The sequence below is a fragment of the Cyrtonyx montezumae genome, unplaced genomic scaffold (assembly GCF_038088225.1).
Source record: "Cyrtonyx montezumae isolate F1298 unplaced genomic scaffold, pur_monq_1.0 scaffold_3, whole genome shotgun sequence".
NCBI lineage: Eukaryota > Metazoa > Chordata > Aves > Galliformes > Odontophoridae > Cyrtonyx > Cyrtonyx montezumae.
The window spans coordinates 160,272,133-160,289,534 of NW_027072034.1; the positions used below are offsets into that span (position 1 = coordinate 160,272,133).

At 47.3% G+C, this 17,402-nt stretch overlaps 1 protein-coding gene across 1 annotated transcript; it reads left to right on the forward strand.

Moving 5' to 3' along the window:
- The first annotated feature begins 6,595 nt into the window (after positions 1-6,595).
- On the forward strand, positions 6,596-17,229 carry NET1 (neuroepithelial cell transforming 1). The gene is made up of 10 exons (XM_065743807.1): positions 6,596-6,766; positions 10,198-10,305; positions 11,043-11,210; positions 11,989-12,051; positions 12,456-12,552; positions 12,667-12,743; positions 13,241-13,498; positions 13,814-13,984; positions 14,843-15,029; positions 15,794-17,229. Exons 1-10 carry the CDS (start codon positions 6,674-6,676, stop codon positions 16,180-16,182), a joined length of 1,611 nt encoding a protein of 536 aa, XP_065599879.1. The 5' UTR covers positions 6,596-6,673; the 3' UTR covers positions 16,183-17,229.
- The last annotated feature ends 173 nt before the right edge of the window (positions 17,230-17,402 follow it).

Here is a 17,402-nt window from a genome sequence, read left to right on the forward strand (position 1 = left end):
AACAATAGTTTGTGTACTCGCCTTTTAAGAGTTTTAACTGGAATCTTCCAAGAAGAAGGGAAATCCCTAAGCTAAAACAGTCAAAGTTCAGACTGCAGCTTTTGTTTAAGCTGACTTTTTACCTTACTGTTTTGAAAGGGTCAGGCTCTAGGGGATATTTAAGAGCTTGAGGCACACCCACCAAACACGCTCTAGTAGCTCTTGTTAAAATACCATAATGGTACCAACTGGGTTGTCCTTTGCAGGCTTTTTTATTCCAGTCCTCAAGGTTATTAAAAGTTTTAAAAGCAATGCAATCAGCTATTTATAGTTACGTTTTCAGAACACATCACTGGGACTTTAGAGTCTCATCACGCACTTATGCAGTAGTACAGATGATATTTTGCTCTGTCTGGGTTTGATGAGGGTGAACCGATAGGCTAAATTTAAGCTCCATCAGGCACAGATGTATCTGTTTCATTCATGAAATAAGGTCTCAAAAGGAATTTTGAGATAATTAAAGAATGTTATGTGTAGGTTAGGTCATACATTGTTTACCCCCATCTTACAGATGAGAACTGCTTTTCAGTGTTTGTCTATATAAGTGCCTAACTCCATCACGTAGCTCTTATTTCAGCTCCTCTATCTCACCCAGCAAATATAGCTCAGTTGACAAGTTGCTGTTTTGTCACTAAGTTTTGCCAGGATGCTGCATTCACGTTCCTATTAGACATACTCATGCTGACAAAACTACCTAGTGTAGAGGGTGATCTTGTTTTGGAGCACCCAAGTACCTAAACCTGGCACCCTACCCACTGAATGTTTTTAAAATATAGGTAGAGAAGGCTTTATTTAATTTGGACGTGTACCTGCCTTTCTGAAAAGGTTGAGCAGTCCTTTAACAATGTTTAAAACTCATGTATTGTAGATAGTTGTTCCCCAGGTTATATACACCTTCCCTTATACCAGGAAGATGATATGCAAAATGACAGGGGAGATCACACCAGCCCAGACAGTCTGCAGTGCTCTGGCTATTCCTGTTTATTTTGTCTTGTTAACCTTCTCCTTGCCCCCAGAGTCCTGCTCCACAGTCAATCAGCTCTCTTAGGTCTGTGAAGCTTCTCATTTGACATACAGCCTAAAACACTCCAAAGATAACCAAAATATGAGTGAGAAGTTATAACCTGAGAATGCAGGTAGAGCATCTACTTCCTTCAGTGCTGAGCCCACCCCTTCTCATGTGTCATAATACCCTCCTTTTGGGGGAAAAGGAGGTATTTTCTCCCCAGGTTATTTCCATACAATATACATTATTGGTAAGTGGGTAAGACAGAAGGGAGAATTGCAGTGCAGGGACCCAAACAAGTAATAGACGACAGGAATTTGTTAAGCAGATCTTTATACTTCAATACTGAAAGTTATTTTTGCATTTCAGGTAGGTTTCTGAGCTACTTCTTTGCTAATTGATTGCATATTACCCCACAGCTAAGTAAGGTGGTGAGTGTTTCATGGGAGGAAGTAGGACTGTGTTTTTTGAAGGTGTGTGTATCTTGATGTTTGTTAGTAACTGGATAAATATTTTTCAGTATAGGTCAGGGAACACATGGATGTGATAGTGTATTTTACCTGAGGCAAAACGAAGCCAGGTTGAGTAATGCTGGAAGAATCACGTCTCGTCTGGGTGATGATTTCTGGTGGTTATAGGATGTCTTTTTAAGGCTTAACAGGAGGGATTCCACAGAGGAAGTGAAGTCGTAGCAAAGACCCTTTTATGAACCTCCGTGCTGTGGCCTCTCCAAGCCTTACTCACCTTCTGGGACCAATTGTGTGAATATTACTCATCCTGGATGAGAGAGGAGTCCAGCCCAAACAAGCCCTGGAGCTGTACTGGTGTTGGCAGCAGAGAGAGACTGTGACGATAAAGCTGACAGTGACCATCTCCCCGGGGAAGGCAGATAAACCATGAATGTTTTTAAGGTAGAAAATGACTTGGAAAGAAGAGGAAGGGGGAGAGAGAATCCCTACGTGTCTGCATTCTTGTTGGTCCAGATCACAGAGAGCCATCAGTGAGTGTCTTTCCATGGTCGGAATCCCCAGGAGCAGCTTGGCTTGAGGCAGGGATAACACAGCCAAAAGAACATCCCCAAATAACGCAAGAAACTGCAGCTGCAACATCTTTCTTTAGAAGATATACCCACAGACTTTAAAGAAAGAACACAAACACTCTCTCCCTCCTCTGTTCCCTCCCCTCCCCCCCAAACAAAGATACAACGGCTCTAGAGGACTTTTATGGGAATTTTATTGGCGTGTCGGATTCATGCAAGAACGTGCCCATGCATAAGTTACAAATTTGTATTTGGAAATAGACTTTGATCAAAACGAACCTCGCTGGCATTGGCTGAGCTTTGCAACTGAAAAACAACATTTGGCACGTGAGCAGCTTGGGAGCTGAAGTCAACTTCTTGCTCCATTACCTTGTTGTTAGGGCAGATGTTGTGTTTAATAATATCCCAGGCTTGGAAGGTTTGTGTTTGCTGCTGTTGCATTCATATTCATAAGATGGAAATTGCTTTGCTGGCCTGAACGCACAAACATTCAGTTGAGGGACGGTGGAGGGAACCCTTTCTACCAAGCTCTGCACAATGTAGGTTATATTTCAGTAAAAATGCAATCTACATTGTGGGTTGGTGTTTTGGGTTTGGTTTTTTTTTCCTACTTATAACTGGATAATGGAGTTGAATGGCAGCTAATTATAGTGACCTCCCACCATCCAAAATAAATGCTGGATTCCAGACCGGCTCGTAAACATTTCAGATGACCCAATATTCTCTGGATGGGTCATAGCCTACTTTTGCTCATTTTCCAGAATACTGCTCCCAATTCGGCTCTGAATATAAATATCAGGGAGTGGAATGTTAAACACAGCTCACGGATGGTAAACAATGTTGTGTACAGCAGCAGGGCTCTGGCTGCTCCGGGTACGTGAAAATGCATGGAAGATGACTGCCTGTGGAGTTCCTACTTATTCCAGTCCTTGGATGTTCTGCATGTTATGCTATATATAGCACGTTAAGAATAGCTGCAACGTTAGTTTTCAGTTGGATTTCAGTTCCTAGTAAGCGGGATGTCAAACTGTACACACACAACAATGGAAATGAATACGCTATGAATGTAATGGATGCTTTCGTTTTCTGCGAGACTTCGAGCCGCCAAAGGGATTAAAATGTCGCAGGTTCTTTCTTTGAACAAATTGAATCCAGATGTCAGTCACGTTGGAGGCATCTGGGACCTGTGAAAAGTGGGAGAGGTGCCCACGGAGGAAGACCCTCTGCCTCTGGGCTGCCATCCTGCACCAGCTCGGGTCTTTTTCTCCCTGGGCAGTGGCAAAACTGAGACCTTTCATCTTTGGCTCCTGTCTGCCGCAGCAAACATCCTGCTCATAGGGTTAGGTATAAAACAAAGCAACCTGAAGTGCCCTGGCTGATGGCTGGGGCTGTGTAACCTGGGCAGACTTGAGATGTGAGGACATTGAGGGTGCTGTAATAACTCTCCCTTTGGACGTAGGCTGAAAATCGCATTCCAGATCTGCTAGGAGTTTATATTAACTGTGCCTGCTGTTGTCACGCATGATTTCCTTGAGTGTTGTCAAAAGAAAAGACAGAATATCAGGTCCTCAGTGCCGGCCATCATGGACACAGGTGATGGGGGACACATTCAGCTCTAGGGCAGCATTCCTGCTGCCATGAGAGGTCTGCACAGCATGCTTGGCACCCCCTGGTACTTATCCAAATGCCACACGTTGCTTAAGCAACCGAGTATTTTTTTTAGCAGTGAAAACTTAGATCAGTCAGGAACTGCACACCAGAAACTGAATGTGTTATTTCCTTAAGAATTCATCATTTCTAATCTAAAATGAATTCAGTGATGCTGTGGGGGCTAAAACAACAAAAGAACATCTGAGTACCCCCCAAGATAACTTTTATTCAGTAGCAACCCCACCCAGAAAAACACACGGGAGCGAAGAATGTAGTAGGTGTGAAGCTGCTCAGAACTTGTGGCAAACATATCAGTGTAACAGCAGTCTGCATGGAAATAAAAACCCGAGCTAAAAATGAGTATCAGTGAGGTCCAGGTGATCCCTCTGTCGCTCAAACTCTTCCTGACTCCCTAATTTGATGACAGCACAACAGGAATCATCAAGGTATTTCACTCCTAGAAGTGAAAATTCACATTTGAGTATAGGTGAGGAATGCTATTAAATACCCACTGCCAGAAGAGCAGGAAGAACTAGTCTGTTTTCCATCACCCCGTGCAAAGACCAGCCAGGCAGCATTCTCATGGCTTCGAATGCACAGCGTGGGCCAGACCCTACCCAGAGCCCAGAGGAGTTGGGGAAGGCATAAAGGCATCTGGGACCAGGACAGAGGAATAAGGAGGTACTGGAAATACAGAACGAGATGCTGTGGGGTAGAAAAATACCATCTGGGGTAGATTTTGTCTGGGGTACCATTCCACAAGTCATGCCACACTGCTTCTGCTGCGCAAGGAATGATTTTCCTTTCTTTTTTCATTTCTTTTGGCTTTAATCGGAGGACTGCAGCTTTGCTCACCACCTCTTGCTTGTGTTGCAAGTGGAGCAGAGGCAATGGAGCAATGCACAGGTATCACAGCACACCCTGAGCTGCTCACACTGATGACACTGCTGTAGAGAGAACAGCATGAGCCGGGGAACCTGTGCAAGCTCACCTTCTGCCCTTGCTACCTTTAAGCTTCTCTGGATTTATTCCCTTCTCTGCATGCTCAGTGTTGCACATTGTTCAGCGTGTACCCATCACAGCTCTACAGTGCAGTTGGATTTTACCTTGAAACAGCTCCTGATGATCTACACAGAGGTCTAGTGTGTAGCTATAAGGGCAGCTGGGAAATAGCTGGTGTTCACTGTGTTGTATTAACTCCTTAACCACCCCTTGCTTTCAACGAAGGGCAGTTGTCCAGGGCAATAACCCATCATCTAGGGCATGCAACCAGGGCACAACGTTCCATGTCAGGAGGCAGACAGGGAGCACCAATGTGTCAGGCCCAGAGCTTTAAGTTTCCATAACACAACTTCAGCAGTCTGCATCATCCAAGGTATTGCATCACCACGGATGAGCCACCCTCACCAGGTGCCACGCAGAAACAGGGATCACCCTGCCCGTGAGCTGTCCCTTCCCCGAAGGCTCTGGAAGGAGGGGAACAATTTAACTCCTACGTCACAGAGAACACTTAACATGGCATGAAGTGCTTCAGGACACAGGAGGACATCACGTTCTGGTCCTAAGGAGGCTCGTGTAAGAGCTGCCTTTGTGCATGTGACTGCTCTGTGCCTTCTCTCCCAGGTCCCGGTTGTTTGTGTCCTATTTTCAGTTGACAGCCCATCTACATCTACGAAAAAAGAGATGCCTGTCTGGGTTGATAAACATTCCCCCCTCTCAACCCCTGGATCACAGATCCTCGATCTTTAAAGTGCGTTTAACAAACCTTTGTCTTAAGGTTAAAAGGGGAAACAGGCACTTAGATAGTCCCAAAAACCCCAGTCAAACTCAGTGAATGGTTTGCCAGAGTCACAGTCTGGTGGGTTATTTGCTGTCTTAAAAACAGTTGACTTCATTAATCAGGATTAGCCCCGTCTGACGGTCTGTGGAAACTCACCATGCCTTCAGCTTCTGAGAATCCTGTGTTAGATGACCCCAAACGTCCCAGACTCAGCTGAGATTTATCCTATCACACCACGGAATCATATCGTACAATGCCTTGGGTTGGATGGGTCCTTAAAGATCACAGAACTGTAGGATGGTTGGGTTGGAAGGGGCCTTGGAGATCACAGAACCACAGAGTGGTTGGGTTGGGCTGGAAGGGACCTCAAAGCCCACCCAGCCCCAACCCCTGCCATGGGCTGGTTGCCCCCCACCAGATCAGCTTACCCTGTGCCAGTGCCTCACCACCCTCCTAACATCTGACCTAAATCCTCCCTTCTTATTTTAAAGCCATTTCCCCTTGTCCTATCTTCTGCCCACGTGAAACATCCTCCTGCCACCCTCCGAAGAGCAGCTATAGGCAGCCGTACAGCGTGCTTTTACCAGCTCAAAAGACCTTTTACTTTGGAGATTTGCAGCAGTGCCAGGAATAATACGACTTGAACAAACAAACAAAAGTACAAAACCCTTTGCATCCAAAGCCGGGCCTGCTGGGACAGGCGGCCCTGTTAGCTCTGTTAGGGGGAGAGGCTCAGCCCTTGGCTAGCAGAGCAGTGCCAGCGCAGCCTTGAAAGCTGAGAGCAGACTTCAAAGCGCAGGTCTAGACAAGAATTCGGCTTTTTGAACACGGAGGGTAAAAGAAAACAGGGAAGAAAAAAAAAACCCAACCCCGAACCACCACAGTTTGCAGCAGCAAATGATTTACGCTGCCGTCAGGAGGAGCACGTGGCGCAATCAGAGCACCGGAGGGGAGGGGGGACCTCAAAGCGAGGGGGCGTGGCTATTGACAAACTGACGTGGTTAAACGCGAATGTGGGCGTGGCTTTGTCTAGAGGGGGCGTGGTTTAGGCGGTAGCTCCGCCCCCAGCTGTGAGATCGGTGCGCGGCGCGGGTGCGGGCGCAGAGTGGGGATGAGTGCGGGCGGAGGAGGAGTTCGCTGAGGGAGGGGGAGCTGCGCCATGGTGGCTCACGATGAGCTCGGGGGGCTGCTCCCTATCAAAAGGACTATCCGGGTGATCGACGCGCAGAACCAGTCCTTCAGGGAGCAGGAGGTGAGGAGGAGTGGGGTTTGGGGGTGAGAGGGGAGGGGGAAGGAGGGTTGGGGGTGTGTTTTTTAGGGGGAGTTTGGGGTTTTTGTTAAGGCGGAAACTGCGTTTGTGTGGCTGGCAAGGTTTTTTCCTTATTAGGGCGGCTGTTTGCTTCGTAAACTGAAAAAAAAGACCAAAAAAAAGAAGTGTTGGTTTGCGGTCTTTTTTTTTTTCTTCGCTTAGTGCAGAGGTATTGTTATTTTTATGCTGCGCTGTTATGCAGATGAGGCAAATTAAGTTCCTGCTAGGTTATCTGCGGGTGAAAAGTCCGGCAGGGAGATAGGATGCTCTGGGCTGGGTTTTATTACCAAGATTACGGGGATGAAGAAGAAACAAGCAGCAGAAAGAAGGCAGTCTGGGAGCTCCAAGCTCCCCATCTGAAAATCCTGCCTAAAAACAGCCAAATTTGGGCAACTGCAGTGCACTAAAAGCAAACCAGGTCCTGAGAGAGAAGTAAAATCAACCAATAGGAGTCAAAGTCTTTCAAATCACCTCCATTTGTTAAAAAATGTGTGTTTTCTGGAAGGTGTAATCAGCACGTTGGGTATCGGAAGTGACACTGTGATCTGGGCTTGAGCAAAGCCCCCAGAGCCAACACTGCTATCAGTGCCAGGCACTCAGTGCTATCAGGAGCCACCAAACTTATCAGTAGAGAACAGTGCTGGATTGTCCCCATCACGGATGTTGAGTTGGTCAGAGGCAGTGGGTGGAAATCTCCATCCCGGTGTGATGGTTTGGGTCGAGCCAGGTCCGAGCTGGCACGTGGATCTTACAGGTAGAGTCAGGTGGCAATGACTTCCAGCAGGAATCCTTCGAGCCGATGGTTGCAATCATCTTTTGCGTGCCTGGCTCTGTAGGAGAAGTTCGGCCGCACGTGATTTTTGGATTTGTCACTGTGTTTGTGTCCCTCGCTATGGAGCTGGCCCTGGGGACATTGTCCTCCAGTAAATGATCCCTGTAAAAACCACTAATTATTACCTAACAGAGAGCTAAAGGTTACATGCGTGCGTGCTGCTGAGGGGAGACGTTTCTGGCCTCGGGTGGAGAGGCTGCAAGGTGCAAAGCCTTCCCATTGCAAAGTGAAGAAGTTGGGGTGGCTGAGCCGTGGATGTCCCTGTGGGTTGTAGGGGAGTTGGAGCTGCCGACCATCAGAGGTTCCTTCCAACCCTAAGGATTTTGTGATATTAAATGCCACTCGTGTGGAAACCCCACACAGGCAGAGATTTTGTGCCTATGTTCGTGGTATAGGATCGCTTGAAAGGGACCCTTAAAGGTCACCTTGTCCAATTCTGACTTTATATATATATAGCTGTAGGTATGTGTGATTTTAATAGAGACCTTTTAGGGCTTGTCCATTCGTATCCACTTCTGTTTCATAATCCCTCAGGAACAGGGAGCCCCTTTGTGCTGCCCGTCCCAAACACAGAGGCAGGAATGCCTCCTGCAGGACCTCACACGTACCCATGTGTCGCCTCAGCCTGGCACAGATGTGTTTAGAAAGCATTCCCACATGTCCCGTAGCCAGATGGTGCGTCCTTGTGTCTCATAGCTGGAAAGGTTGCCCAGCTGACCCTCCAAACAGCAAGCTGTGAAATAGCCCACGAGCATCCCGAAGTCCTGAGGTTTCTCTGTTAATTTTCAGCGTCGCATTTTTCTTCTCTGTGCTATTTATACCACTGGCCTTGACAGAGCTGTGCATGGCTTGTGTCTGTGTAGTTTCTGCTTTCATCCCTGCAGTTTCTCTTGGCTTGTATCCCTTTATTCCAGCACACAGTTACGTGGTTTTGTAGAACTCAATTACCTATCCTTTTGCTCCGGTCAAAAATGTCTGCGATTAATTAAAGTTTCCTTCTCTTCTCTTGAGCCCAGCCTTCTGGATAATCTTTTTCCCAGCTGACTCCTTCTTGAATATGGTATCCTTAGGGCTGGAAGGAGTGAAGTGACTTCAGCATTGTACCTAAACCCAGCTGAGGGTCGGGGGCCCAGGCCCAAGGGGGCTTTCTCATCGTTTTTCCCCATTTCTTAGCTCTGAAATTACCCAACCATTTCGAGCACAGCTTTGTGCTGCTCCAGAGAGGTCTTTCTGCTCTGCATCCGTCAGCAACGGTCTCTTTTCATGTTCTCCCCTGCAACTTTGAAGGCTTAAATTCAGTGTGAGTTAAGCTCCTCTGTTGCTTAACGCTGCCTGTAGGCAGACAGGCAGGCCAGCCCTGGGGTCACATTACTGAAAGCAGATCTGACATACGTAGCTTTTGTGCTTCCTCAGCCTCATAACTGGAATCCAGCCCTGCATGTTCTTTATTCCCCTTTTCAGTTTCAAGCATTTGTCACTTCCGTTGCTATACAGAAGCAAAGGGTTTGGGCTCCCTGTCTTCACAGTTAACCAAAAATCACCTCACGAAGCTTTGGTAAAATTTCAGCCGAGATGGACACAAAAAAAAACGAAGCTTCCATCAACTCATCAGCTTCATTATGAGGAACTTTATTGTCTTAATGAGTCTTTATTATGAGGAGCTTTATTGTCCTAATGCCAGGTGTTTAAGAGCGCCTTATGTAGCCTTTCTCCCAGCTTCAAGCTCCAGGTGCACACCTTTCCTTTACGGTATTCTTGATCCGGGTTACATAGGATTTCCAGTATAACAAGTGGGCATAAGCACCAGTAGGTTTCCCTGGGACATTTCCTCTTTCTTGGCAGCATTATGGTCAGGACAGTCAAACACCGGGCTCACAGTACAGATTAGCGTCAAGAAAAGCAGCAGCTCTGTTTTTCCAATCCAAACAACTCAGAAGAAAAATTACAACGAGTTACTGGGGGGCGATGGGGATGGCAGAAGGAGGAGGGAGCTTTGGAAAACCGAAGGTTTTAAACTTGGTCTGCTTGGCGTGTGCGTATCCCCCGCAGGAATGTTCAGCATGTTGTCATTTGCCATTTGTTAGGAGGGCTGCTGGGCTCCGACTGCTGCTTTTCTCTCCAAAATGTAATTAAAAATGGAAAAACGCATTCGTCCTACAAAGGAAAACGCAATAAAAGGGAGGAGCAGATCACAGCTCCATCTTTAGCTGAGCTCCTTTGCCCTGTAAAGGAGAGCACTTCAGTCTGTTTCTGTTCAAACCGTGACAGTCACAGCCTCAGCCTTGTTTTAAATTCTGATGTGTGCGTTATCTCGTCTCCCTTACACTGGGCAAGATCCTTGCAGTTCAATTGTACCCCTAAAGTTCAGACAAATATTTACAGCCTCTGTTTTCCATTTAAGATGAATGGCTACTTCAGAACGCTTTCTGTGCAGTGTTTCCCACTCCTTAAGGCTGTTCATGCTTTCTAAACCTGCCCGGACAGCTTGAGAAATGAAGTGGGAGTCACAGCCAGTACAATTTGTTCTCTGTTTTATTTACAGGAGCCAAGCAATAAACGGGTTCGGCCTTTAGCACGGGTCACATCCTTAGCAAACTTGATCTCTCCTGTAAGAAATGGTGCAGTTCGACGCTTTGGGCAAACAATACAGGTAAAAAGCAGAGCTTTCTGGCCCTCTGTGGAGACACAGGACTATACTGGCTGTGTGGGAGTGAAACAGACACTGGGATTTCAAGGCATCGTTGGGAAAAGCTCCTATCTGATGAATGCAGGGATGCAAAGAGGAGTTCAGTTCGGAGGTGACTTGCTAGGTACCAGGTTACTGAAGGTTTAGAGAGGCGAGAAAAATAAAGCCTGATTCACACAGGGAGAGCATGGTGATGAACTCTTCCAGTACTGGGAGCGTGTGCCTAGAAGTGAAATGACCCCGCTGCTTGGTGATAAGGTTAGAGAAGTGTTGTCTAAGGAGCTGTACACCCTGTGCACTCAGATAAGATCACTTCTCAGTCTGTGTTGTAACAACACAGCAGTTCACGAGAGCAAAGTTCAAGTGGCTCCTGATTAGCCCCATTAAACATGGAATGATGATTCTAATTCATTTACTTCCTCATACCTTGGAAATAGACCCAGGCTTTATCAGCCCACCTTCCTCCTGAGTGCTGCGGCTGGATCAGTGCAGAGAGAGGCACGGGATGCCAACCTCAGGGCTCTGGGGGCCTTCTCAGCAGCTTGATTAGTGTTCCTTTATCTGAGGGAAAAGTGTCTGGGTGTGTTTTCCTGCCCTGCACAACAGAGGAGGATGAAAGATTGGGAGGGGAGTGGAATAACACTTCTGTGCTTCTGAAACGTTGGCTCCAAACTGTATTTTTTTTTCTTCAATCCCTGTAGTCATTTGCCCTTCGCAGCGACAGCAAATCTCCCAGCTGTGCCCAGAAGTCATGCAGCAGATCTGCTGCTCCTACCCCTCCTAAAAGAAGAAACAGCGTCCTTTGGTCCGAGATGTTAGATGTCAACATGAAAGAATCTCTGAGCACCAAAGAAATCAAACGCCAGGAGGTAAGCTGCCCATCACACAGCAGGACTGGGAAAAGCAGCTGAAGCTTTGACTCAGTCCATTTCCTGGGTGGGAAAAGGAGAAACGAGCATCTCTGGGTGGCTGCATCTTCCTCCCCACCTTCATTTCTGAACCTCTAGATTTATTTCAGCGCTAGGCATGGGAAAAGGTGTGGGCTCCTCTCTCATGAGTCACCGCAGAGTTAGCCTCCCTGGTTTGACCCTTCAGAGATGCCAAATGCTTTCCACGGGGGAGCTCAGCATTTCTGAAACCTGAGACCCAGCCACGCTGGTTGCTTTGCAGCAGACCCGAAGATGGGTCGTTGTGCAGCCAGCTGTCTTTCCCTTAAAGCTCTTGACAATTGGTTGAAAGCCAAGTAGCAAGGCCTTGGCTTGCCTTTTTCCTGTAGTTCTTAGACAAATCTTCAAATGACAACACAGAAGCTGACCGAAGACGCCTGGGATTTGACCTCTGCGGTTTTCTGGGTTTTGTTCTTTTTTGTACTTGCCTGTGTAAAAGCAGTGATTTAAAAGGTGCTAATATTTAATTTGGCTTGTGTGTGAGTGTCAGAGCTTTTGCACAGTTGTAAGTAATGTGGCTTTCTCCAAGCTGGGAAAGCAGACAGATTGAGTCGAGGTTGTCGTGCCCAGGTGGCACGCAGTGATTCAGATGGCAGAGCTGCTATTCAAGACAGGATGTACATTATGTGAAGTGAAAGGCTCTTTTAGAGGAAAGCTGGGATTAAAAATAACTCACACTGCTTTATCTCCCTCCTGACAGGCAATATATGAAATGTCCAGAGGAGAGCAGGACCTGATTGAAGACCTGAAGCTTGCCAGGAAGGTGAGTGAGTTTTCCCTGCAGTCAGTAATCGTACTGTAAATACACACAAATACTTACACCTGCAAACATTACACGTCACCTTTGTCAGGCCCAGCATCCACCTTTTGAAAGCTGTCCTGGAAAGCTGAACTGGGCAGTGCTAACAGTGCTGGTTTGATTGCAACAAACAAAAAAAAAGATGGAGCTTTGCTAGGGGAATTCCTCCTGTTGAGACAGGAAAGCCCATTTCACTTGTAGGCCTTGATACCTCTGTACAGAGTTGTATCGTGCACTGATGCCAGTCACTGTTTCAACCAGCTTCACTTCAAATCTGTCCAGCACTCCCTACATCTCCCAGTACTAATATTGTCAGCCTCTGAGCTTCTGAGATCTCAGTGTATTTTAATCCTGACTTTCTTTGACAGGCTTATCATGATCCTATGCTAAAACTGTCTATCATGTCTGAGGAGGAACTCACCCACATATTTGGGGACTTGGATTCTTACATTCCTCTGCATGAAGGTAAGAATGAAGACAACATGGCATACTACCTAAGAGCTACACTCCACGCTTTCTAACATTACAACACTTAACTGGGCCATTGTGGCAACTCCTATTTTTGTGTTTCAATTCCAGATTTGTTGGCAAGTTTAGGAGAAGCAACAAAACCAGATGGAACAGTGGAGCAGATCGGGCCCATCCTTGTAAAGTGGGTGAGTACGTAACTCTCAGGCACCAGGCTGAAAATGATGGTGAGATTAAAGTACATTTAAAGCAAGAAGCTGAAAAGCTTGCAGGCTTTTGTGGCCTCGAGTGAAAGATTGAAACGGAAATCCTGACCGCACTGAAAACAATGGGACTCTGTCAGCTGTAATGGGCCACTGTTTCATCTGGGAGACTTGCACTAGTGTGGCTACAATTACTTAGTGATTTATGTTTGAAATATCTCTTATCTTCTGGGCTCTTTGCAACCGATGTGATTTCATTAGTGCTAACAGCGTTAAACATCTGAACTTCAAAGGCACTGCACTCAGGATGCCCTTGTTCTCCTCACAAAAGACAAGCTATGTACACAAGATGCCCTGTTAGCTTTTTTTTCTGGGTCAAATATCGCAGTAGGGGAAAGTAGAACTCCAAGTTGGACGCGTTAATGTGGTTTGTTTTGCCTGCTCAGAATTTGACTCCTGAACATGACTCTGTTCTCCTGCAGTTACCACGACTCCATGCCTACAAAGGTTACTGCAGCAATCAGCTGGCAGCCAAAGCACTGCTGGATCAGAAGAAGCAGGACCGGAGGGTGCAGGACTTCCTGCAGCGCTGCCTCGAGTCTCCTTTCAGCCGCAAGTTGGACCTCTGGAGCTTCTTGGACATCCCTCGAAGTCGGCTGGTCAAATACCCACTGCTCCTAAAAGAGATCCTGAGGCACACTCCCAAAGACCATCCTGATATTCAGATTCTGGAAGAAGCCGTAAGTCACAGTGATTGTGTAATCGTTGTTCTGATAGAACCGTGGCACTCAGTTCTCTCTACACTGTGTCCCTCAACACAACATCTAAACGTTCCTTGAGCACCTCCAGGGTCGGTGACTCTGCCACCTCCCTGGGCAGCACGTTCCAGCTCTTGACCGTGTCCTGGACCAGTTTAAACCTGTGGCTGTAACCCCTTCTGAAAACAAAGGAACCATCAGTCCACGGGGGTCCCGTGTTATTAAACAGCACTGAAATGGGAGGTGCTCAATTGTAAGTCCTTATCTAATCATTTGTTCAAATGCTTTGCTTTATAGATATCGATAATCCAAGGAGTCCTCTCTGACATCAACTTAAAGAAGGGTGAGTCGGAGTGCCAGTACTACATTGACAAACTGGAGTATCTGGATGAGAAACAGAAGGACCCGAGGATTGAAGGAAGCAAAGCTTTACTGTGCCACGGGGAGCTGAAGAACAAAAACGGGCATGTAAGTTCCTTACATCTGTGGCAATTAATAATCAGTTTCCCTCAGAGACTATTGAAACTGTCATAGCATGACCAGGAGCACTTACCTCCTTAGTTGAGGCAATTAACTAAATTTTCCAAAGCAGAAGAGAAAGGACCTGATGGCAGAGCCCATTTCAGGGTGTAAGGGAAAGTTTCCTGCTGACAGTTTTACAATTGGCCTTCAGAAGCTGGAAAATAATGAGCACCAAATTACTGTAGAAAGTATGCTCCGTGCCCTAGCACTCCATCAGAAGGGATTTCCTGCCGGCTGTTTACTTTCAGGTGCTCTGACATTCCCCATTGTGAACCCCGGCGCACAGTTCTTCCAAACAAAAGTGCTCCTGCAAAAGCCTGTTTGGCTTTGAGATGAACTGCCAAGAGTTTATCTCCCATTGCAGCAGCCCTGAAAGACCCCGCTGTACTCAAAGGTTTGCTGCCTTTTGTTCTGACTCGCAGGAGTGACCTCAGTTTAAACATGAAATCTCTTTCTCTTCTTATTTTTTTTTTCCTGTGGTTGATTGGTTTGTTTATTCCACTCATTACACCACGGGAGACGTGAAGCATTTGACTTAGGCAGGAAAGTTATTGCTTCTGATCGTTCTGTCCATGCCATCTGCACATGGTAATCCAATTTAGGGGCCATAAGACAATAAATGTGTTGCTTAAAGTCCTGTATGTGCCACCACTGCCAGAGCCCTACGTGACTGCAACAGAAAACAGTCCGAAAGTGAACATGGGTGAGACTTCAGATAATGTGGCCTTGAATTCCAGAGAGTGTAATCACTTTGTATACAGACTGCAACGCTTTCCTCGTACTCAAACGCGCTTTCCCTTTCAGAAACTCTACGTCTTCCTCTTCCAAGACATCCTGGTTCTGACCCGGCCCGTCACTCGCAACGAGCGTCAGTCCTACCAAGTGTACAGGCAGCCCATCCCCGTCCAGGAGCTGCTCCTCGAAGACCTCCAAGATGGAGATGTGAAAATGGGAGGGTCCTTCCGAGGAGCGTTTGGCAATTCAGATAAAGGTACAAACCACTCCAAGCCGTATGTGTGGGGATTGTTTTGAGGATAGGAGGGTACGTGTGGGCACGGATCATAGAATCACTCAGGTTGGAAAAGACCTCAAAGATCATCGAGTCCAGCCACGTCCTAACCATACTGCCCTAACTCTTAACAACCCATGGCTAAATCGCATCCCTGAGCGCCGCATCCAAACAGATTTTAAACACATCCAGGGATGGTGGCTGAACCAGCTCCCTGAGGAGCCTGCTCCAGTGCTTAATGACTTCTTCTGTAATGAAGTTTTTCCTTATATCCAACCTAAACCTCCCCTGACACAACAAAGTTCATTTCCCCTTGTCCTGTCACCTGTCATCAGTGAGAAGAGACTAACCCCACTCTCACTATAAGCACCTTTCAGTCACTGGAAGAGAGCAATAAGGCCTACCCTCAGCCTCCTGTTGCCCACACTAAACAGCCCCAACTCCTTCAGTCTCTCCTCATAGGGCATATTCTCCAGGCCCTTCACAGCCCTGTTGCCCTTCTTTGGACAAGGGTGGGTCACTGCTCAGCTCTGCAGTGTTATATCTGGAGGCCATAAACTTCAGTGCAGTGCCTTGCGGCTGGTGCTAAGATTAGGAAGTACCTACTTGAACTCATCAGTGTTGGGGATTTTTTTTTGGGGGGGTGGGGTGTTTGGTGAGGTGTTAAACGCTTCCCCTGAAGCAAAACAGGGCAGGTTGGGTCACTTGGGTCACGAGCCTCGGATCTAATCTGTTTTTCCCTTCAGCTAAAAACATCTTCCGAGTCCGTTTCCAAGACCCCTCCCCGGGCCAATCCCACACGCTGCAGGCCAACGATATCTTCCACAAGCAGCAGTGGGTGAACTGCATCCGAACCGCCATTGCCCCCTTCCAACGCACCGCTGCTGCCACGGAGCTGAAGGAGCTGCCAGAGCTCAGCGAGGAGTCAGAGGAGAACAACCCCTCCGTGCCCAACGTCACAGCCCAGCGAAGGCGCTCCGCCATCGCTGAGATGGAGCTCGATGAGAGCACCGAGTGCGGCTCCGTCATGGACTCGGAGGAAGACAAGGGTGTGAAAACACACAGAACACTCTCTGGGCACAGGAAAACGAGGGAGAAGCAGCTCAGCAGCAAGAGGAAAGAAACGCTGGTGTAGAGAGGAGCCCGGTGCTGTCGTGGTGGAACTGTTTATTTATAAATAACGTGTACATTTTTTCTTGTCACGTGAGCATGGTTGGATTTGCTCTGCTGAACAGAAGTGTCTTTTTTGTTTTGTTTTTTAATGTCATAATGGCAGCTACTGGTGTACAGTTAACACTGTTGAAACTGGAGTCTGTTTTTACAGCAGGGACGGCTCTGAGCCCCTTAATGCTGTCAGTCAGCATTAGCTGAAGCTGAAGGCGCCCTTTGGTTTTGGATACGTTTCCATGTGTGGTGGCAGAGGCTTCTCAAGCAGAAGTTTGTGCCATCCCCACGAACCCCGTGGGCTCCAAGAGCCCCTTCAGAGTGTGCTCCAAAGCTGAAACCACCGTTTTCGCTTTGATTTTGAACAGTGCACATTTGGCAGCATGAGGCCATCGCTGCCCATCCCACAAAAACAGACCCCAGCTTCAACAGGTTCTCAACTTAACCTACTGGAACCTTCCGCCGTAGTGCGTCCATTTGTACATTCCTCATTCTCACTCATGTAACCCTGCCACGTATTTAATTTCTTTTTTTTTTTTTATTGGTTGGTTTTTGGGGGCTTTTTCTTTTGTTCCCTTTGGGTTGTTTTGTGGGTTTGTTGTTTTGTTTTTTTTTTACTTTTGTATTTTTGTCATCATCTTTAGTTCTCTCAGACTTGGCATTTCCTTCCCAGTACCCCGTCCTTCTTGTTCAGAGATGTACAAATTGCTTCTCACGTCGCTCACGGAACTGGATTGTGTGGGGTGTAGGAAGGTTGTAGGCACGTTGCGAAGGGTGTGGGGAGGGACGAAGAGCAGCAGCTAGAGGGGATAGAGGGAGCGAGCGTAGCTTTTTTTTTGTTGTTCCCGTTGCCTTTTGAAAGCGAAACGCCTCTCACCGCCCGTGGGAGGCGGGTTTGGAGGCAGCCAAGAGGACACTGCATGTGGTAGAAAGGTAGAGAAAAGAAAGCGTATAGAGTAAAGAAAGCAACTGAAGCTGATGAGTTAAGGAGAGAAGAGGTAGCGGCTGTATATAGGTGTATAACGGCGGCACTGCCGCGTTCTAGTGATCCAAAGATCGCCGTGAGGCGCCAGCTCGGGGACCCGCGTCGGAGGAAACAAAGTGCTGACGGCTCTGACTGAAGCCAAAGCGCCGTTCCCGCCAAAGCGCTTTTCCCGCCAAAGCGCCGTTCCCACAGCGAGGCTCGAGGGG

Coding starts and splice junctions, on each gene's coding strand:
- NET1 (XM_065743807.1), top strand. CDS start 6,674: ATGGTGGCTCACGATGAGCTCGGGGGGCTGCTCCCTATCAAAAGGACT. Junction 6,767..10,197: donor AGTCCTTCAGGGAGCAGGAG/GTGAGGAGGAGT, acceptor TTTTATTTACAG/GAGCCAAGCAATAAACGGGT. Junction 12,052..12,455: donor ACCTGAAGCTTGCCAGGAAG/GTGAGTGAGTTT, acceptor TTTCTTTGACAG/GCTTATCATGATCCTATGCT.